Source organism: Eubalaena glacialis, chromosome 13 (assembly GCF_028564815.1).
Source record: "Eubalaena glacialis isolate mEubGla1 chromosome 13, mEubGla1.1.hap2.+ XY, whole genome shotgun sequence".
Taxonomy (NCBI): Eukaryota; Metazoa; Chordata; class Mammalia; order Artiodactyla; family Balaenidae; genus Eubalaena; species Eubalaena glacialis.
The window spans coordinates 93088345-93110643 of NC_083728.1; the positions used below are offsets into that span (position 1 = coordinate 93088345).

Below are 22299 nucleotides of genomic sequence, written 5' to 3' on the forward strand. Positions count from 1 at the left end.
CGGAGCACAGGCTCCAGACGCGCAGGCTCAGTAGTTGTGGCTCACGGGCCCAGTTGCTCCGCGGCATGTGGGATCTTCCCAGACCAGGGCTCGAACCCGTGTCCCCTGCATTAGCAGGCAGATTCTCAACCACTGCGCCACCATGGAAGCCCTGTCATTGTACTTTGAAGCCTGGCTTCCTGGGGTCTGCTCTTGGGTCAGGGTAGTTTATCATTCAGCCAGGGTTTGGTCAGCAGTTGGCCGAAGCCCCAGCACCACCAGGGCTCGCGCCCTTTGGTAGATGTGGGTGCAGCGTGGGGACTGCACCACCACTGCACTCCAGTGCTTGCCAGCAGCCTCCCTGAGCCTCGGGGCTGACTGCGACCTCAGGAGGGCGCTCTGGGCTCTTCACCTTCTGGTTGCTCTGCCAGTGAGCTCTCTGCTTCGTGACCGTGGAGCTGGGGGCCTCGGGATCGCTCCCCACATTGTCTTCGACTTGGCAATGGAATCAGGGAGGCGTGGAATTCTCCACTCTCCGGTACAAATACAGTCAGTCCCCTCGGCACAGCTGTCGTCCTGCCTCTCCCTTTGGGGAGGACCTCTGGGCCGCTGCACAGCAGGGACAGCGCAGTGTTTCCCCGGGGTGACACTCCTTCTGGGCCTGCCCCTCCCTGCGTGGACCCTCTGCCCTACAAGCACAGGGGAAGTCTTAGCCTGCCGTCTCTGGGGTAGAGCTTACACCCTACTTCTGGGAGCTGGGGGCAGGGGATCCACCACCACCCCTGTTGTGTTGACTGCACCCGCCTGGAGGAGAGCTCTCTGGAGTCCTTTCTATCAAATGGAGCCGGGGAGCCGAGGGGTGCCCCTGACTCTCGACGTTCTTCCCTGGATTTAGTAGATTTTTTGGAATGAATTTTTCTCCATAGCTGTGTGCTTTTAGGTCAGTTTCCAGAAACTGCAAAAGATTGATTGTTTCGTGGCTTCTTCTGTTAAATGGTTGTTTGTTGAGGAGAGGGCCTTCCAAGCTCCTCACCCCACCGTTCTGGAAGATGCCTCCTGGATGAATGCATTCCTTCCCCGCTTTTACCGTATACTAAATCCCCGTTTGTTCCTGCATCTCTTTCTGGACACTATGTCTTTTTTCCCCAGTGTTTTAATTAGTATATATTTAATGGTTTGAAAATCCTGGTAGGAGAACGTGTCCTCCTTGTCGACGAGGAAGCTGAGATGCAGAGGGGTGAGGGGCATGACCAGCATCACCGCCCTGCGGATTCCTGACTCACGGTGCATGAATGCGATCTCATGTAGGAATGCGTGGCAGCTCAGATCATACTTGGAGAAGGAAGAATGACTCGGCTGTTAACGTGCTCTTTTGTTTTTTTTTAATACTGTATATGGTCTCTTTCATGCTGCTGACTGAAGGGGTGGATCTTGGGCTGTTCTATGATTTCAGATACTTATATTTTGCTTCTTTAGTTCCTTCTGACTGGCAGGATGGAGGGTAGCAGAGTTTGAGGGGGACCGACTGGGGGGGAAAGCGATGGTGTGGGTGAGCCCACCTATGAAGACAGAGACCACTTCGTTTTGTTCACCACACACATAACCTCCTTCCCTCGTAGAAACTGCAGGTCCTTAAAAAGTTTTCAAGACTTTATTCAGAACAAAGAATAGTGACAAGTATTCGCAAAAGAAAGTGTTGCTACTTTTCTATGCAGTTGTTAACAGCTCACCTTCATGGTTGGCGGGCTGTCCTTTGTGATGCCAGGGGACCAAGACTGAGCTTTTGACTGGCTTTCCTGATCTCCTACATCGTATGTATACGAGTTCCCTGCCTTCCCTGCCTCAATTTTGCACATCATTTCCATACACTTGGTTCAATGAAAACTTTATAACTATCGTTTGCTATTTATACCTTAAAATGTCACCTGTTTAATGACATCAAAAAACTAATTCAGTGGCTGATTTTTTAAAGATTCTGTTTGTTTGGAACGCACTACCTTCCCCTCGTCCCCCGAATCCAGTCCCTTTGCACCCTTACGCTGGACTCTCCTTGTTTAAGAGGTGCGCACCGGAAGGGTGCCCCCTGTTACAGCTGCCCCTGTCCGTGTGATTGTGCGGCCGTACGTTTTTAGTAAAAGTTCAAGCGGCTAGCAGAACTGTTGCTAATGTACCGATAGTTAACCTTGTAGACGATACACGGGCTTTCCAGAATGCAGTCCAGTCCCGCTACAGCCCTACATGGACTCAGCTACACTCCACACAGCTCGCTGAAACGTAGTTACACCGCCACCCGGATACGGCACTATTGGTTCGTAATAGGGGCATTCAGTCCTAACTTCAGTATCAGCAGTTTAGGTCAACTGTACAGTATGGTGAAGGGATTTTAGAAATTGTTCTGCTTTCTCTCTTTGTAGGGTTTAAACCTGAGTAAGTGTGTTAACACAGACACATCATTCTCTTGGGAAAGTTCCCTTTTCTCCCTGACATGCTAGTGCTGATGTTAGTACAGATTTTATTTTACTCCCTGGGCCAGGGCAGATCACTGGAATCAGAAGGTAGGAACCTCTATACGCCCAAATAACTCGTGTACTGATGGATACGTGAATGACTTTGATTGGTCCTCACCAGGATGCAGTCACAGGTTCCTTGTGCTTTGATACAAAGATGAAATACTTTTATCAAGAACCGTTCGTTGGGGGAGGGATAAATCAGGAGTATGGGATTAACAGATACACGCTACTGTATATAAAATAGATAAACAACAAGGATTTACTGTGTAGCTCAGGGAACTATATTCAATATCTTGTAATAGCCTATAATGAAAAGAATCTGAAATATATATATATGTAACTGAATCACTGCTATACAGCTGAAACTAACACAGTATCGTAAACCAACTATACTTCAATTAAGTTAAAAAAAAAAAAAAGAAGCGTTTGTCAATTCCGTGGAGATGGTGTCGCTAGACTGACAGGCCTGGAGCAGCCCTGCCAGCAGAGTTTTGTTCTGTGTCCCCACCTGTTCCTTCGGATGCGACGGGACAGACTGGCCGCTCCTGCTGTGAGTGTCGTGGACGGATGCTCTGAGCTGGATGGGGGCTCTGCGGCCGCAGCACGGCCTGGCCCGGCCGCTCCCGCTCTGTCAGGGTGACTGTGGAGCCAAGCTGGCGCCTGAAGCTTTCGCTGTTTGCATCTCTTCCTCCAGGGAGATGACAGCCTGTCTGCAATAACCTTCGACTCTGACTCAGAGACGGTGAGTGCAGGGGAGGGGAGGCGTGGCTGCCCGGGTTTCCCTTTCCACGGTACACACACGCGGCCGCCCCACAAGTGCTGTGTGTAGCACCCCATCACAAATTCCAAATGCTACTCCGAGTTTGAAAAGCTCCAAGCCCTCAGTTGGATTTGAATAACTTAGATTATAATTTTAAAACTTTTACCCAGAAGTTAGTCGTGAGCTGAGTACTTTTGAGGCTGATGACAAGTTCCTATCCTGCATCTGGTTTTGGCCTGCACTCCCCCCGCCCCCAGCCCCCCAATCCTGACACGTAACGGGGACGGGGGGCGGGAGCAGAGCTCCGTGATGCAGTCGGAGGCTGAGGTGTGAGAAAGGAGACCTTGGCAGGTGCTCGCCTCCCAGCAGATAAATTCTAGCCTAACCACAGCACGTAGCCCTGGGGGAAGGCGGCCCCAGCACATCCCACCGCAGCTCTGGGGACTCCAGGGGCAGCATCCTGGGCCTGTTGTCTGAGGCGCAGGACCTCCGCAGAGCTAAGGGTGTTCCCTCCACGCCACTGAGGGCACGGGCCCAAGATGCTTCCGGGAGGAGGAGGGATCTGGACCCATCTCCAGGGGGAAAGTCAGCCTGCACGGAGCACTTCAGTATTCCCGCTGGCAGGGAAGTAAGTGGGATTCTCTGTGTGGTGTGAAGCAGATCGGGGAAGAAGGCATGGAAGGGGCCCCCGGGTTCCAGGCGGGCCACTCCTGCTGCACCTTCCCCTCTGCCTCACTCTCAGGTTTCATCGTGCTGAGTGCCCCCTGCGGACAGTCACGCCCCCGTGCTCCAGGGTGGCATGGGGACAGCTGGTGGTACCTTCAGGGCGGATTTGAGTCGGCAAACCTCCGTCTCCGCTGGACGCAGGCTGGGCCGCTGCTTCTGTGTCTGGGGGCGCCTCCCTGTGCCCGGTTCGCTCCTTTGCTTGCACTCTGCTTTGGCCAGTTAATCTACCGCCCCCATCCATTCTGCACACGCCGGCGCTTCCTGGTTGGGACAGTTCGGGCTGCTCGAGAAGGCTCAACCTGCTTTCCATCGTTTGTTCTTTCTTTCAGAAAGCAAAAAGGAAAAGTTTCCACAAACCTCCCCCTGCATCACCGAGTAAGTATGACCAGGCCCCCGTCCCTCAAGTTTCCACAGTTTAACTCAGAAAATGGTGGTTGGAAGCCCTCCTTCCCCAGTGTCCTGCGAGGAAGATCAGGAGCGCTTTCTTCTCTGAATCCTTAGGGTCACTGAGGCACGACCTTCAGCCACTTGGCTCCGTTTCGTGTTGGGACCTCAGGTGCTCACTCCCGGGGTCACCGCCCCCCGCAGGCGTCCCAGTGGGTGGAGGTCCAGCGAGGGCTGAGGTCCTGAGCTCTCACTGTCCCATCGAGCCCCCCTCCTCCCTCCCACACACACCGTGCTTCTCGGCCTTTCATGTTCTCTTTCTCAAGTTGCCATACACTTCCCAGCGCTGCCAAAGTGAAGAAAACGCAGGATTTATTCCTCGAGACACAAAGCTGTTCATCTGGGTGCTATGCTGAATTTTATGTTTCCCGAGGCCTTTGTGACAAACCAAATCCTAGACTGGCTTCCTTTTGCTGCCCACAAGCCTGTGGCCTTGCCTGACTTATTATCTATGCGTGTATGTACAATACGTGTATGCTTACATTTCTTATATATGTAAGTATCTGAAACATACTGTCTTATATATGACACACTCAGAGAATACAAGTGAACTTTCATATTAGCCCAGGAACAACATAATCAGAAAGATAAATTCCTGCAAAGAGAAGAAAGCATGTTTTATATTACAAACAAATACAAGCGTTAGAAAGAAACCACCTAGGGCTTCCCTGGTGGTACAGTGGTTGAGAATCTGCCTGCCAATGCAGGGGACACGGGTTCGAGCCCTGGTCTGGGAAGATCCCACATGCCGCGGAGCAACTAGGCCCGTGAGCCACAACTACTGAGCCTGCGCGTCTAGAGCCTGTGCTCCGCAACAAGAGAGGCCGCGACGGTGAGAGGCCCGCACACCGCGATGAAGAGTGGCCCCCGCTTGCCGCAACTAGAGGAAGCCCTCGCACAGAAACGAAGACCCAACACAGCCAAAAATAAATAAATTTTAAAAATAAATAAATAAAAAAAATAAAAATAAAGGAATTCCTTTAAAAAAAAAGTATATAAAGACATATTATACTCTAGTATGTCTTACTTGAAAGTAGAAAAATATTTAAAAAAAAAAAAAAGAAAGATACCATCTAGCAATTTGGATTTTGGAGGTCCTGGCTCTCATTCCGTGGAAAAAATTGAGAATTGATATAAAGTGAAAGTATGGGTGTTTGTGTTTTAAACCTTCTCTTTTCAGACCATTTTGTTTCAGTCCTTCTTGTCTAGAAAGTACCTAAGGTAAATGTGAGACATCTCTCATTATTCTTGCTGGAAGTCAAGCATTTCAAGTGTTGAAAATGCTAGTAATCAAATTACTTTTATCTCGATTTCTATAAATGTCAGAATTGTGTTTCACGTAATTTAGGATGGCCAGAACCCCCAAAGCATTAAAACCCCCAAAGAGGTGTGCCGTCACTCAGTGACTCTGCCCCTGCCCGCCCCCCGCCGTGCTCTCCCCCGGCCACGCCTGACGCCTGTCCCCGCACCAGTGCTTATCCCAGGCACCTTGCTCATCCAACATGGACACGGCGACAGGACGCTCTGTGTCCCCTCCCTGGGAACCCCCAGCCTGCCCTCCTATCACTCCCTTAATAGGTGTGCGCCTGTCTGATTTCCTGGCTGTGACAGAAGGAGTCATGCCTGTCCTGTTCACTTCAATAAGTGGTTCTCTTCACTGCCCAGTCCGGGGCCACGTGGGTTTGCAGCTCCCGGCGCGCTGAGATTTTCGGGCCTCACAGCGCTCTGAGGAGGGCAGCCAGTTTCCAGTCCTTCCACGCTGACAGGTTTCCACCGCCTGCTGCCTTTTTTCTTCTTCCTTCGCAGCTCTATCCATAGGCGTACATGTTTGGGAATTCTTACTATTTATCGATAAATCCCATACATTTAGGAGGGAAATGTCTTTTGTGGGTTTTTTCCGATCACTAATTTACCTTCATAAATGAGCACTTAAATGCATGTTTAAAGTTTGGAAGGCCTTCCAAATATCCTGGAAGTGGAGCACAGTGGTCCTGGATGAGTGGAAATGCCTCAGGGTCCAATGTGTCTTTACTCCTTCACCCTAAACAATAATGGGAAATTTTCCATAAATTCTGAAGCCATGGAAAAATCTTAGAGATTTTAAAAATTAAATGTATTAGATTTAGAATCCCAGGACCACCTACAGATATAAATTTGTTTGGTATTTAAGAAATATAAGCATGTTTTATGAATAGCTTGGTTTTGCATAAGTTTGCATAATCTCCATATTTCACATAATTAGAGGTAAGATTCCAGATTAAAATATAATTTTAAAACCTTTCCGTTGTTTTGATGACAAAATCAAAAATGCCCTGGAAAAATGTAATTTTTTTCTCGTTTCTTCTAGCCGTTTTACATATCAAGTTCTAAATATTATTACTTGCACGCTATGTATTGACAGCAACATGAAAAAATATTTACAGTGTTAAGTATAAAGGATACAAAATTGTGTGTTCGCTATGACTGCAACTATATAAAAATACATATGCATCTGAAAAAATTGAATGGGAAATTAAGTACTGTAATATTGGTAGAATTTTAGATTCATATTTTAAAATAAATGTCCCGTTATTTCTCTATAATAACAAGTAAAAAACAAATGTAAGTATACCTACAAATCATAACTATAGTTTTAATTTTTGTCAGAATGTGTTCATCTGGGGTTGTCATGCCCTTGTGAATATTTTGCTTTATCATTTTTGTCTCTCTGAAGCACCTATGTTGAGCGGGCATCGATACTTTGCACCTCTAAAACCACACATTGGCTTTTTAGAGTCGCCTTATCAGTCTAAGCCGAGAAAAGTGGCCTCCTGGAGATCTCTGAGGACAGCGGGGACCGTGCCTCTCGGGAGCCGAATGTCCTTAACCCCCCAGAAGCTGTGGCTGGGAAGCTCAAAGCAAGGTATGTGGTCGCCCGGGAGAAACCCTTCCTGCTCAAGAGGAGCGTCTTAGAAATCTCGGGTGGTGACTCGGCACAGAGCGTTTAATACGACTCGTTTGAGCCGCGCTGTTTTTGATCTTCTCAACGACATCGCGCCTCCCGGCTTTCACGCAGCATGTGGTGTGTTTCCTGACGTTTGCCGCCTGGGTCCTGGCTTGTCTGGGCGCCACGGGCAGTCGTGTGTTGGAGCTGCTCCTGCTGGCTTGAGGAGCTGTGTGAGCTGTCCCATGTCACGCCGGCAGCTTGAGACTGGGTGTGGCGAGGATACGCACGCCACGGGAGTGGGCAAACGCCACACATCAGGGCTTTGTTTATTTTGCGGGCTGGTGGCTGGACGTTTCTCACACACCACTGGTCTCCCTAAGCTTTTCGTCAACCCTGAAGACTGATTATTAGAGGCAGCGCCTTCCGTTGTCTCTGCTTATACCTGTCATATTAAATCCATGCACGTTGAAACCAGGAAGTCTGACTCCAGCCCTGAAATCAGACTTCACCTTGGAGCGTGCATGACCAACCCCCCCCCAGCAGCACCCCTGACTATTTGACCGAAGCTGAAAGAATGAAGAGGTCAAATCTCAGGCGTTCTGCCAGCCACGGTGAGCACGTTGATGGTGACACGGCCACGACTGAGGGAAAGCAGAGCGGAAGGGCGTGGGGATTGGTGGGTGTGCTCTGACAAAGTGAGATCTGGGGCTCCCTCAGTCGGAGTGTCCTGAGGACAGTGACCCCTGAAGGTCCATCCTGCCCTCCTAGAAAGCGGCTTTCCAGATGTGGACAGAGACATCGTGCCGGGCTTCAGTGGTGCCTAGCTCCCTAAACTTAGAGTTGTATTTAAATTTGTTGTATAAACAATCTCAGAAATGAAAACTGCAAGGATAATAAAAACCCCAGATCTCACCAAAAAGAATCGGTTGGTTTTCATGTTTCTGTCTTCCTGTGTACCCACGTGCTTCCTCCCTCAGCTTTACTGCTTTTCTTGTCGGCCCTGGCCCCGTGGGAAGCACAGAGGAACCTTGTCCTGGTGCCAGGGATGGTCACCTTGCCGCACTGCTAGCTGGCAGCGCTGTTTCAGGCTGGTGTGTTTCAGAGTCCTGACCCGTTAGGGGTCACGTGGAAGCAGAGAGCAGTGTACACTGTACCTACCGTTAGACATCGGACTGGGTGCTGTCATCTGCGTGATGACATGACCACGTTTGTTTTTGTTTGTCTTTTTATCTGCTTGCTGTTTAAAATCTAAAGACATCACTTCTCCTTTTGACTCCCTCCGTTAATCCTTTTACTATAATTAAGCCCCGTGTTCACATCTTTTAGTTTTCTCTTGCTTCTTCTTTCTATATCAATACTGGTTTTGGTTTCCTTACTTCAGGGGAAAGAAGTAAAAGAAAAAAAGATAATTTCATTAACCTCCAGGTTTCCCTTAAGGTAAGGCCAAGAATTCCTTCTACTTTGCAGACAGTCTTTTCAGAGGGTTGTGTGTCTCCCTGCAGGTTATGTTCCTGGGACCCCTGTCTACAGAGAGAAGGAGGACATGTATGACGAGATCATTGAGCTGAAGAAGGTAGCGTTTCCCTCTGTTCTCTGTTGACTCTAAGCGGGAAAGCCCTTGGTAACGTGGATGGAAAGTCACACCTGTGCTGGGATGTGTCATGTGGGAAGAATAAGAGCTGTAGAGTGACAGCTGAGTTTACACCCTGGCCCGGTGCCTGAGCAGCTGGGTGACACTGGCTCACGGAGGGCCTCGAGCCTGCTGTGAGAGGAGCCTGGACATCGGTTAGAGCCCCCCGTGCTCTGCTTCTCCAGCTCCCGTGGTGGACAGCACTCGGGGAGGGCTAGATTAACTCCGGTCCCTCTGCGCCCCGAGACTTGGCCTTCTGATAGGTCTTTTGGTGTTATTATTATCAATAACTTCCCGTTTGTGTAATTCTTTGGCGTTAAGGGCATTTCACAGGCCTGATCTCAGTTGATGCCCACAAGGGCCCCGAGAGAGAGGTCATAGCCTTGAGATTCAGAGAGGTGAGTAGTCTATCCAAGGTTAACCAGTAGTAGAACCAGGATTTCCATCAAGGTCATCTGCCACCCGTCCCCTAAGACACAAACTGCACTGCAGTAAATGACATCATCCTCATCTGCTTCACCATCACCGCGACACCACACCGGTCTTTAACAGCCACACGTATTCCTGGGGTTCCTTCCCTTCCGTCACATGAGTCTGTTCACAGACCTGCCGTCCCGACCCCGCCCCTGCCCCCGCCAGCTGAGCCGCGTCCGGAGGGCTGTGATCAGTCTGGGCAGCAGAGGTTAAGCAGGGCGTTGGCGGCCAGCGTGCCCAGAGCACGTGAGGAGTGTAGAAGCCATCTCGCCTGAGGGGCACCGGGCCAGGGCCCGTGGATGGGACCCAGCCCTCACCCGCGGGAGCTGCACAGCAGTGCAGGGCCCGCCCGATGAGTCAGGACATCCGTGTCCTGAGATGTGTTAAGCGAATCGGGCACCACAGGGAGGGTTGCTATCTTGGTGAGGGGACAGTACCGCGTGAGCTCTGAGAGCCCTGAACAGTCGCCGCAGCGACATTCTCGGGAGGAAGCTGCCTGGGGCCAGAAATGGGTCTTCGGGTAGAATGATGCTGACTTCACTCAAACTAAATAAGCCGAGGCTTCTCTTCAGAGAGGAGAGAGTTTTATCTTCAAGACTCTGTCGCTCTGGGAGCTGGAGCGTCAGGGTAGTTTTTCTCGGGCAGGTAATGCCTCAGTTTCCTGTTGAAAAATGGGGATAATCATAATACAATTTCATAGGGTTTTGTGAGGATGCGATAAAATAATCCGTGAAGGGGCTTTAGTACAGGGTTTTTAGCTGTGCTAAGCAGGGGGAATAGGGAAAAGTGAGTGCACTTTTCTGGAATCCATATTTCTGGAAGCAGAATTCCCGGTATTGGATTTCTTATCTTTCCCAGCGACCGTACATTAATTGACTAATTCACTAAACACTTGTGAGGGCCAGTACCTCTCCTGCCGGCTGTGGCCATGTGGCCGACTCCCCAGGCTTCCCTCAGTGGGACGCACACTTTGAATTGTCTTTCCAGTGCTGGGGGCTGGCTGTGTTCAGACATTTCAGACTCTCTTCTGAGCGCTACGAGTCCCTTCAAAGGAGAAGGACTTCTCCGAGATAACTGGCTAATTTGGGTGCAGGCTGGTGCTGGAAGCCGGTTAACCACGGCACTAGCTGACCCGTGTGGGCATTTCCAGATGAGGCTTACGAGCACTGGCTTAACCTTACGCTTTTCAGGCTGTGGGGTTTCCCAGACTAGGGAAAAGCTTTTTCAAGTGAGGCCGTTGAAAACAAACTTTAAAAATAACCCTACCATCACCATTTCATAGAAGAACTATATATGTCCGAAATAATAGGAAGGGCATAATTTCAAAACACAGGATAGTGGTAAAAATTGAATAAACTTAGTTTTATGAAAAACTGACGGTCTTTCCTCTAAGTTCACCACAGACAGACTGGTGAAAAGTTCATCCACAGGTAAACGTTTGGGAACCACTGCTCTAACCAACTGAGCCTTAGTTGAGGATAAGAATTTTAAATGGACATAAGACTATGATGGTGTGTGGTGTGAAGAACATGGGCTTTGTCACACGGACGTGGAGGAGAGCATGTCACGTGGGCACCTTCCAGAAGTGCTGCTGGCAGTATCGATTGGTGGAGCAGCGTTTGTCTGTGGCAGGGGTGCTGCTGGCATTGTGCGGGGCAGAGTTCCTGGTTGCCTGGGTAGCTCTGCACCTAACGGGGCATTTACCCCCGGCCCAGCCTTCACTGTGACGTCCAGATCTCCCTCCCCCACTGCACACGCAGCGCCCTGGTTGGGAACTAGGCAGCTTTTAAAACACCTCTCCAACTCGGTGTTTCACCGGGATGTGTGTGTGTGCACGTGTGTGTGTGTGTGGTCCTTCTTTCCTTCAGTCATTACACATGCAAAAGAGCAATGTGGATCTGATGAGAACAAAGCTTCGGCGCTTAGAAGAGGAGAACAGCAGAAAGGACCGGCAGATAGAGCAGCTCTTGGATCCGTCCCGAGTAAGTTCCTGGCCCTGCACGGCGGTGCCCCGAGGCAGGCGTGGGGCGTCACCGGCTCCTCTCAGCAGGCCAACAGGGTGGGGCTAGACCACATCTTGTCTTCATTCCTCAATCTACTTACCACAGGGCCCGGATTTTGTTCGGACGCTGGCAGAGAAAAGGCCTGATACTGGCTGGGTGAGTATAATCTCCAGCAAAACACATAACCTGTCCATTGAAATCTTACCTTCAAAACAGCCTCTAGAGAGATGCCTTTTCTCTAAAGCACTCATACCAGAGGAGGAGCAGATTAGGGGAAGGGCTCGGGACTTCCTGAAACCCTTCTCCACGGAGCCGAGCCGTAAGGATTACAAGAAGATGCTGGGGGGCTCTTAGTGGGAGTGGGAGGGAGACTGAGCAGGCTTCGCACAAAGGCCGAAAATACACTGTAGAAAAAGGTAGTCACAGTGGGGGACTTACCCCATCACACCTAAAAAACACATCAGGCTTAACAAGTGATACTGATCTAAGACAGAGAAACAAAGCAGGAATAGAATTAGGACCTTAAAACACATACAAACCCCTCTTGTATGCTATGTAATAATACATAACAGATTGAATGAAACAAAATTATGGAAAATGGAGCCATTATGATTAATGCTATGGCAATAAACTATAGCAGTTGGAGAAAAATGTATCACAATAAACCTCGTATGAGTCAAGGAAGTACATTTTTTAAAAAAATCTGACATGCTAAAAGAAAACTGGAAAGGATCCAATTTTGAGATCATTGAACACAAAAATCACATTAATGATGCAATTAATAATGGGTTTGATAACATAAACTTAAAATTTATAATAAAAACCCATAAGACTACAATGGAAAATGGATCAGTATATAATGGGTGAGGGGGGAAGACATGATTGATCAATAAAACAGTTTTTATCCAGAGTATGCAAAGAACCTATACTAATGTATAAAGAATAAAGGTGGTCTGTTCTGAATAAATGATTACAGCCTAGTTCTGTGCCTACAACGGCACAAAGTAAATACTTAAGTGCTTGAGAACGAATCAATGTGTTTTTCACAAGAAATAGTTTTTAAATAATAGCCACACTTAAACACTGTATAGTTGTACAGTTTGCATGTACAGAATCTCGTTTGATTTTTTTGGAATAGGGGCTTCAATCCCCATTTTTAAAATCAGGAAACTGAGGTTAAGAGATTTGCCCAAGTTGGGTTCATAGTGAGTGACCGTCGGCCCTGAAGGCTGGGACGGTGTGACCATGCGGGAGCCACAGTCTGTAACACTGCGCCCACCATTTGTCTAACAATGCTCTTTTTAGGACTATGTCTTGAGAAAAAAATCCAGTACTAAAGGCTGTTTGCACAAGATATTTACAGCTGCCCAATTTGGGGGGAAATTGAGGAGGAGCCACTCAAAATTAGAATACCGCTGTAACAAAACATCTTCAGAAAGAATTTTTTTTTTTTTGGCCTCGCTGCGTGGATTGCAGGATCTTAGTTCCCCAACCAGGGATCAAACCTGTGCCCCCTGCAGTGGAAGTGCAGAGTCCCAACCACTTGACCGCCAGGGAATTCCCAGGAAAGAAATTTTTTAAAAATATAAAACAGCACAGCTATGTTCAGAAATGTCTACATGGTAGACATTTCTCACCCAAATTAGGGTAAGGATGTTGAATTCTGTTGAATTCTGTAAGTAATGGATGCTTTTATAGAGAAAGCGCTCTTTGTATTTTTGTTGTTCTGTTGCTGTGTGGGGATTTTTTTGTGTTTGTTTTTTTGTTTTTGTTTTTTTGGCCACGTCGCACAGCTTCCAGGATCTTAGTTCCCCGACCAGGGATTGAACCCAGGCCACAGCAGTGAAAGTGTCGAGTCCTAACCACTGGACCACCAGGGAGCTCCCTGGGGTCTTTTTGTTTTTTCAGGGTTTTTTTGTTTTAAATATTGTATTTATTTATTTATTTTGGCCTTGTCGCGCGGCATGCGGGATCCTAGTTCTCTGCAGGGATCAATCCTGCACCCCCTGCAGTGGAAGCGCGGAGTCTCAACCACCGGACCACCAGGGAAGTTCCCCCCCCTTTTTTTTTTTTAATTAAAGTTGATTAAAAGTAAAAATTCTAGATCAGGTACGTGCAGTTTTCACTCTACTACCCTTTGCCAAATCACCCTTCAAAGTGGCTGTGTCCTGTGACTGAACATTTCTGCTTGGAAACACTTGCCTGTGTGCACAAGGAGGACCGGCCGGGGGTTTCTGTAATAGCAAAAGTGGCTTACAAATTAAGCATCTATCAGTAGAGGAACAGGTAACTAGAATAACATAGATCTGTAGGAACTAGCGGGGACAGATCACCAAGACAGCCTATTGAGTTTTGAAAAGAACAAGCTGCAAAATGACGTGTGGGGGGCACCATTTGTGTAAACAACAGCGAAATGCCAGACTTTCAGGGGCTGTGCACGCGTGTGTGCGCGTGTAATAAGGCCTAGAGAATACACAGGAAGTTGATAACAGTATTTAGTTGACAGGGGTCAGCTCAAAGGGTATAGTGTCATCTATAATTTTTTTTCAAGAAAATGTATTCATGTATTACTAGTATAATTAAAAATTACCTTAAAATCCAGTTAAAAAGTTGTTTGACTCTTCAAAGGGAAAGAAAGGGATGTTCTTTCGGGAATATAGGGTGTTATCTCCCAGAGTGCCACATGAACAGAGAGCAGGAGGCATCGAGACGGAAGGGCCTCTCAAGGCCTCTGTCCAGCTGCCCGGCCTCCTCCAGCCCCGCTCCCTCCCAGGGGCGTGCTGGGGACCGGGGTGTCCTGGGCGGGCTAGGCTTGGTGAGCTTTGCATCTAGGGACTGAGGTGGCTTCCTCGAAGCTAACCGTGCAGCGTCCTGTCCTTCCTCCAGAGGGTGGGTGTGGAATGGGATGGAGGGGAGGGTGGCACCTTTTGAGTGGGAGCACCCCCCGTACCCCCACTCACCGGCCCCTCTGCTCTGAGCGGGCAGGACAGCCTGGCCCTGTCTCTCCGGCTGAGTCTAGAAGAGACGCCAGCACTGATGGGGAGGAGAGTTAAGTACGAAGGCGCTCTGGCAGGAGGCTGTGCAGGTGCTGCCGGGTCAGCGGGCAGGGGACACCCAAACCCGCCCTGAGCCCCTGGGGGGAGAGGGAGGGGGAAGCCAGGGCCGCAGAGACGCCAGCTTGACGCGTCGTGTTCCCTTGGCAGGTGGTCAGTGGGCTAAAGCAGAGGATCCTGAAGCTCGAGCAGCGGTGCAAGGAGAAGGACCACACTATCGAGTACGGAGCCACTGGGGGGCCGGCCGGGGTCGGTGGGGGGGGGCACAGGCTCAGGAGGGGCCCGCTGGGCGCGCACCTGGCCTGCCTCCGGCTCCGCGTCCACACCCGCCGTGCCCCCAGCTCCAGCTTCCGTTCCCACCCAGCCGCCACGTCCGTGTCCAGCATCTCCCCTTCCACCCGTCCCTAAGGAACAGTGCTCCCCTTTCCTCTTTTCTTGCTCCTGTTCCACTGAAGAAGTGCTTTCTCTCCTTAGTCTTCTGTGGTCACTTGTCGGCTCCAATATGAATTGTATAGACCTTGATACAGGCCCTTAATGCTTGGACATCTCCCCTCCCTGCTTCTCTCGCTGTCACGCACTATCCTGGTGCTGTTTTTAGGGCAGCAACGCGGACTCCTTTCCTGCTGTTTTATCACAGAGGAGAGCCTTTCCTAGCTGTGTTTGAGTTTACTTAAGGAAATCTGACTTTTCGCTTTCTGTTGTATCCTCTTTAGACAATAGAACCCCCCTCCTTTGTTTCTTGCTGGAATCGTCAACTTTAAAATTTTTATGATTTGCCGATTTCTTCTGTGTCTCAGAATCCTGAACTCTGTAACTTTACTTTCATTTCTCTGTTAGAGCCTTTTCCCTAAAGTCTGTTAAGTGTTGAGAACAAGGAGAATTATACAGACAGTACGACTTGAAAAAAATGGTTCTCTTTGCTTTAAAGAACCATTCCCCCCACCTTCCCCAAAGATGACTCGTCCCGTCTAACCCTGAGGTCTGTCTTCACAATTACTGCGGTTTTTAAAGACAGGCCCTTGTTAGCAAAGAATATCCGCCGGGGGTCGGTTACCTCACCCTGGAAAGGGGCAGGTCCAACAAGGAAGGGCCCTGTAGGTGTGAGAATTCTCTCGTCGGCCTTGTGCAAGGCCACGGCCAGCTGAGGGCCGGCTCAGGCTTCGCTTCCCAGCCCGGTTCTCTTCCAAAGCCCATCCTTCTCCCATGTTCCGGGAAACAGGCTTCCTCTTGCTCTGCCCAGGAATGCTGGCACTGCCATGTCAACTCTGAACTTGGGTTTTTAGCAAACTGCAGACTGATATGAAGACCACTAACTTGGAGGAGATGAGGATCGCCATGGAGACGTATTACGAGGAGGTGCGTGCTCTCCTGCCTGGGCGGGGGGCGGGGTCGGAGGGTGGGGGGCCAGCTTCACTGAGGGGCCCTCTTCTAGTTCATCTTAACTTGAACGCAAATCAGCAACTTAGTGCTCACTTCCTGCCACTGGGCAGAAATCAGGAATCGTTGCAGTTTTTTCATTTTGTATTAAATGCATTTTAATTTGGTGTTTACAGATTCATCGTCTCCAGACTCTCCTGGCAAGTTCTGAAACGACAGGAAAGAAGTATGATCCTCTCCTTGGGAGCCATGTTTCATATGTTGTTTTCATGTTAAACTGCTGTCAGAGCAGGGTAGGCCTTATGTGGAACCTGCAGGCACTGCCCTGACTTTGGAGCCTTGCTGGCACCTGCGCCCACGTTACTCATGGCTAGAGCTGGCGTGTTTCCCTTTGGGATGTTACAGACGTGCCCTCACAGTTGCCATGTGCTGCCCCCTAACAGCACAGTCGGTGCTCTGGGCTTTCATTGTTCGTACTACTTCACAGCTTCCAGCTTAGAATTAGAAAACACTATTTTTCAAAGCAGATCTTCCTTTTCGGAAGACGTTTAGTATCAAGTACAAGTTCATCTTGCCAAATAAGTTTATTAGGAGAGACATCAAAGTTTCCTTCCTTATCTCGTGGATTTTCCCTTGTCCCTTTCCCAGGTGATATCAGGCTTTCAACAAATTAGGAAAGGAGGGATCCCTTATCTTAGATTTGGTTGTGTCACCAGCCTCTGCAGTGAATTACTGACATTTATTGAGCATTTACAATGTGCCAGACATGGTCTTCCCTTTTTTCCTTTCTCCCTAGTAGTTTAAAATGAGGGCTGGTCGGGACTTCCCTGGTGGCGCAGTGGTTAAGAATCTGCCTGCCAGTGCAAGGGACACGGGTTCGAGCCCTGGTCCGGGAAGATCCCACGTGCCACGGAGCACCTAAGCCCGTGCGCCACAACTACTGAGACTGTGCTCTAGAGCCCGTGCACCACAACTACTGAGCCCACGTGCCACAACTACTGAAGCCCGCGCGCCTAGAGCCCGTGCTCTGCAACAAGAGAAACCATCGCAATGAGAAGCCCGCGTACCGCAACGAAGAGTAGCCCTCTCTCGCCACAACTAGAGAAAGCCCGCGCGCAGCAACGAAGACCCAACGCAGCCAAAAATAAATTAATTAAATAAAATAAAATGGGGGTGGCAAACTTTCTGTAAAGGGCCAGAGGAATTACAGTCGATTCCCATTATTCACAGCGTTATGTTCTGTAAAGTGTCCACGAACACTGAATTGGGAAATGCTGGACCAGTGCTTCTAGGGGAAGCATGAAGTTCTGTCCCTGAGAGCCTCTGGTCACAGCTTTCCCATCACCTGACCAATCAATATACAACCCGCCTTCACGTGTGTTTCTGTTTAAAGGCACCTTATTTAGTGTCTGTTGTTGGTTCATTAGCACTGAACTCTTGACCAACCGCGCCGTGACTCAGGCCTGAACGAAGCTCTGACACGTGTGGTTCCTCCCTGAGCTGTGTCACAGCCTCCTAGCAAGTAAGAACTATGCTGCAGGGGACCACTGAGAGTGGCGAGATCAACAGAAAGCACAAAACCGTGAAAAGACCTCGCAATCCACCCTGTGGATAGGACGAGATCTGAGACCAGATGCGGATGGCGTGTGTCCCCCCAGCCGGGAGTGAGCCCGCCTGCAACTCAAGACCCTCATCCACTCTGCCCGTGAGGGACCACAGAATGACCGCAGAGGCACCGCAGGCATCGATTTGGGGGTTACAGATACGTTTTAGTGAGTAGGCGAATTTGCAAATACGGATTCTGTGAATAATGGGGATTGACTGTATTTTAGACTTATTTTGCAGAATAAAAGGCAAGATCAAAACTATCATCTAAGTACTCATGGAACAACAGAGAAAATAAATTTCCATAAGTTTTTTAGTGATCCTGTTTAACGTCCATCACTGATGACTGAACACAGTATTTTGTTACACAGGCTCGCTGATGAGAGGAACGGATAGCAGTCTGCTTGTCTGGGCTTCAGAGTTAGTGTTCCCTGTTTAATCGCAAACGTTCATCTGCAGAAACCACGCTGGGCGCCCGGGCTGCCGAGCGCCCACCCCTCACTTAGGACGCGTATTAAACCAGTTCAGGCACCAAACCTTAGCCGCTTGGTCTCGTTCCTCCTAGGCCTCCAGCGGAGAACAAAATCGGCCTTAAAAGGCAGAAAAAAATGAGCAGCGCCCTCCTGCGCTTGTCCCGGAGCGTCCAGGAGCTCACGGAGGAGAACCAGAGCCTGAAGGAAGACCTGGACCGCGTGCTGAGCAACTCCCCCACTGCCTCCAAGATAAAGGGTACCTGCTCCCCAGAGCCGCCAAGGGGGGAGGCGGGGGTGGGGCGCCAGGAGGGGCCCCAAGATGCGGGCGACTGCGGCCGCAGGGGAGTCGTGGCCCTCCTTCCCCCGCGCACCCCGGGGCAGCGCTGCTCCAAGGTGTGTTCCAAAGCGGCGGGAGCCTGCTGAGTGCCAGGCGCCGTTCTAGACACAGAGCTAGAGCAGTGAAGGAGCGCTTGCTAAGACGAGAAGCCAGCAGGTCAGATGCCAGCCAAGTGGTAAGAGTGCTGGTCAGGGGGCCACGGGGGGGAGGAGGAGGGGGGCTGGGGGGGGCACCATCAGGCGCAGAGCCCCCGAGTGCCCCGGCGCGTCTGAGGCCTGGGGCCCAGGCTGTGTACGCGCTGGCCATGGACACAGAGGTGAGGGCGGGGGAGAACAGGGCCCTGCAGGCCACTCAGGGGACAGAGGGCTGGAGCTGGGGTGGGAGGGTCTGCCTCGTCTCTCGAGGACCCCCTGTTCCTGTGCTGAGTGGACGCCGTGTAGGAAAGGGCCTCGCAGGGGCCGCTGGTGGCCTGGCCCAGGTGGCACAGCAGTGGCGAGAGGTGGCCAGGCTCCGGTGCCCGTGGGGAGTGGGTGTAGCCCGTGAGGGACACGGGGGTCTGGGTCCGCGGCCTTTCTCTGGGCTACTGAAAGGACAGGCGGGGTGGGGGACATGGAGCGAGCGTGCCGGGGGGGTGGGTAGGTGGCCGGTGGAGGTCGGTGCGTCGGTGAGTTGGGGGGTCGGGCCGGGAGGGGCCTCGGCAGGAGGACCGGTCCTGGAGGCCGTCGGGGACCAGATGACCCGGCGAGAGTCCGGTCACCCAGCGAGTGAGTGGGGGGAGGGTGGACCAGGTGAGCCGCTTGAGGGGCCGCCAGGAGCGTGTGGGTGCCGGGGAACATGCTGGTGGCCCGGGGGCTGGGGCCGAGGCCAGGGCCTGGGATGTGGCGGAGTGGACTTGCTGGTGGGCTGGAGAAGGGCCGTCTTGGCAGGCTGGTGAGGCCAGAGCCCGACGGGGTGGAATCGGGAGAGAAGGCCGCACTGAGCCCTCTCCTGACCGTTTGTGTCGGTGAAGCCGCGGTGAAAGGGAACAGACGTCGCCGTGGAGCCGCCCTCGGCACCGCAGGTCTGCCGGGCGTGGGGCCGCCGGCCGTGGGGGCCAGCCTGTAGAGGGGACGCCGTCGGGCAGTGCTCCAGACGGGAGGTCCGGGCTGAAGGGGCCCGTCGGGACGGCTGTACGAAGGGCGCCTGTCACACCCCGCTGTTCCACCAGGCTCTGTGGAGTGGAGCAAGCCCCGGCTGCTTCGGCGGATCGCAGAGCTGGAGAAAGTGAGTGTGGTCCCGCCACGGCACCTTCCCTGCTCAGGACCTGCCTGTGCGAGAGCAGCGGGTCTTAGAACACGGGACGTAGCGTCGCTCCCGGGACTTATGCAGGGAGTCGGGTCGCGCTGAACATGTAAACGGTGGCCGTCTGTCCGCAGACGGCACGCGGACACGCTGGCAAGAGGAGACTCTTACGGGTCTGGACAAGACCTAAGGGCGTGTCATGCCTGTCCCTCATGTCACAGACGGCAAAGCGTGGTCACACGACACACCGAAACGTTTCAGGCTCTCGTGGGCACCCGTCGCTGGGTGCGTAGGATCCCAGAGCCTTTCAGACACCCAGCCTCCCGTGCACATGGGGGCTTTTTACTGCCAGTCACTTACCAGACTGTGTTTCTCACCACTCGTATAGTATTTGAATTCACAGAAAACTGTGCATCTGCACTTTGCCAACCAGGAAAGTTAGGAAATTAATGTTTCCTCATATCCCCCATGTGAATTTGCAAATGTAGTCAATCTGATTCTGTTGAAATGGGTCAGAAGTGTCCCTACCTTTTGAGTACTGGTACAGTGTCAAGTTAGAGCTGTCAGTTGTTTGGCTAAGCAGAGTAAACCTAGAGGGGAACAATAAAAAAAACAATAATTTCATGTATTTACAAAGCAGAAAACTTAAGAAGTGTCTATAAATTGTGGGTAGTTCAAGAATAAAGCTTGTTAGGAAAGAAGGGCGGCCAGAGGTGGTCCAGAAGCCAGTGGGGCAGCGCTCTCCTACTTGGAGAGATGCTGATATCAGTGGGAATCTGAAGGTGCTCAGTATCTCCAGCTGGCAGAGCTGGATCGTCTTTGACGTGTGAAAGCATAGAGGCTGAAAATTCCAGACGTCCTAGGGAAATAATAGGGTAAAGGAACACAAAGAAAAGCAGTTTACGAGTTCACGTTCCGTGCCCTCTGCTTTCTGTTTATTACGGCACCTGCCCCATCCCGGCTGGGTCTGCGTGCTCCCTGCTCCAGAGGAAGAGAGCTCTGGGGAGGGGAGGTTGCCCTGCCATCGCCCCCAGGACTCTGGTGGAGCAGAATTGTCCCCGGTCAGCGGCCCAGGTTTCTCAGATCCCACACAGAGCTCTTCCCATTCCCTTGCTTGGGATGAGCTTCCCCTAGGCCATTGTCTCTTTCCTAGGAAAGTAGAGTAAGAAATAACGTCTAACAGATGCCTGTGTTGCCTCCAGAAAATAAGTTTGATGGAAAGCCCCAAATCCCACGCTTCAGAGGTGGTTGGGTCTACCCCGCCGGCTCACTCGGCCTCCAGCTCCACGGTGCACCGGCAGCCGCACCCCGACGGCCAGGAGGAGAGCGAGCGACTGCGGGGGGTTGTGAAGAGGCTGAAGGGCGAGCGGAGTGCCCTGCACACCCAGCTGCAGGAGCGAGAGTACGTTGTCCCGCACAGCTGGCGCCGGGCCCCCTCCGGGAGAGGTCCTGCTCCCGTGACTTGCGTAGTTGCTGGACTTGAGCTGTTCTGGGGTTTTGGGGAAGGCTCAGCTCATAGCAGTCATCACACAGATACGTTTATACGATTCTAAAACTTGTGATGTTTTAGTTGTGAAATGAAGGCAGCTTTAGTGGGCAAAAGGAGACACTGATTGGCCGTAGTACGTCATGAAAAGCACGGGGCGGGGGGTGCCATTTAAATCTCTTTACACGGAATTCCAGAGGGCTTTCCAAATTCTTTTTTAGAAAAGAATTGACTGTGATTGATTCGTGTAAAATAATAGGCCATCCATCAGATCTCTTGCAGAAGGGTTTAAATATTCAGTACTATGTTTACAGCACCTAATCTGTGCATCAAATAAGACACAGGTGCTGTGGCGTGTGGGGTATTCAGTGTGACCATAAGAGTGTGGACGGCGAAGCCTCAAGATTCTGCTCATTTACCCTTTGTTCTCTAGTGTCTCGCTCTGTAGCCCCCTTAAAACGCTCCTGTCTCCTCCACCCGTTGTTTACGTGTGGCTTCTCCAGTTGCAGTTCTGTCGCGAGCAGGCTAAACCCACGCATCTTCTGAGATGGTGTTTCTGAGACCTTGCAACTCAGAGTGTGGCCTGGGAAGCCAACGGCCTCAGCGTCAGCTGGGGGCTGGTTAGAGATGCAGACCCTCGGGCCCTGCCCACCTGGGGCTGGTTACCTTGGCCTGGCCCAGATCTCCTGAACCTGACTCTGCATCTAATGAGACCCGTCCTGGTGATTCATGTGCACGTCTAGGTCTGAGAAGGACCTGTCTCTGCTGCCTTCTGTTTGCAGCAGAAGGCAAATCCCTTCCCACTCCACCTGTTTTTTCACCTCCAGTCGAAGCCTAATACTGCATCCATGCGCTAGGTTCTTTATAAAAATTAGACCAGTCATTTTGCATGGTAAATAGCATCTCTGATTATCTCTTAAGCCGTCGCATGGCACGATAATAACTTCCACTCAGTGAGCCCTTACCATGTGACACTCCTGGTGATGTATCTCGTTCACGTGAGGTCACCACCACAGTGAGCCGTGGAACGTCTTAAAGCCACGTTCTCAGTGAGGCGTCACCTGCGGGGCACAGGCAAGCTTGGGTGGAGGTGCCTGGGTAGCCTCTCGTCCTCGAGGCCTCAGCTCAGGCTGCATCACCGTCTGGCCCATAGTGGGTCCTGGGAGCTCTCATCTCAGGAGCAGATTAGGCGCCCAACTGTGTGACCGCTGGGTTAATGCCTCTCCCCGCGGGAT

The 22299-nt window shown here is 51.1% G+C and overlaps 1 protein-coding gene across 2 annotated transcripts in view; it reads left to right on the plus strand.

Annotated features, from left to right (window-relative positions):
* Positions 1-22299, plus strand: part of IQCE (IQ motif containing E) — a 41256-nt gene that overhangs the window by 4083 nt on the left and 14874 nt on the right. The window contains exons 1-14 of one of the 2 annotated variants that reach the window (XM_061210238.1): positions 3186-3231; positions 3992-4160; positions 4305-4350; positions 4477-4531; positions 7193-7321; positions 8848-8918; positions 11318-11431; positions 11558-11608; positions 14656-14726; positions 15789-15861; positions 16059-16108; positions 18053-18216; positions 19505-19560; positions 20781-20980. In XM_061210238.1, coding sequence (XP_061066221.1) covers positions 7276-7321; positions 8848-8918; positions 11318-11431; positions 11558-11608; positions 14656-14726; positions 15789-15861; positions 16059-16108; positions 18053-18216; positions 19505-19560; positions 20781-20980 — 896 coding nt within the window. In that variant the 5' untranslated portion in view covers positions 3186-3231; positions 3992-4160; positions 4305-4350; positions 4477-4531; positions 7193-7275. Of the gene's footprint in view, positions 1-3183; positions 3232-3991; positions 4161-4304; positions 4351-4476; positions 4532-7192; positions 7322-8847; positions 8919-11317; positions 11432-11557; positions 11609-14655; positions 14727-15788; positions 15862-16058; positions 16109-18052; positions 18217-19504; positions 19561-20780; positions 20981-22299 lie in introns of those variants that run through there. The other variant, XM_061210237.1, reaches the window with a different exon arrangement.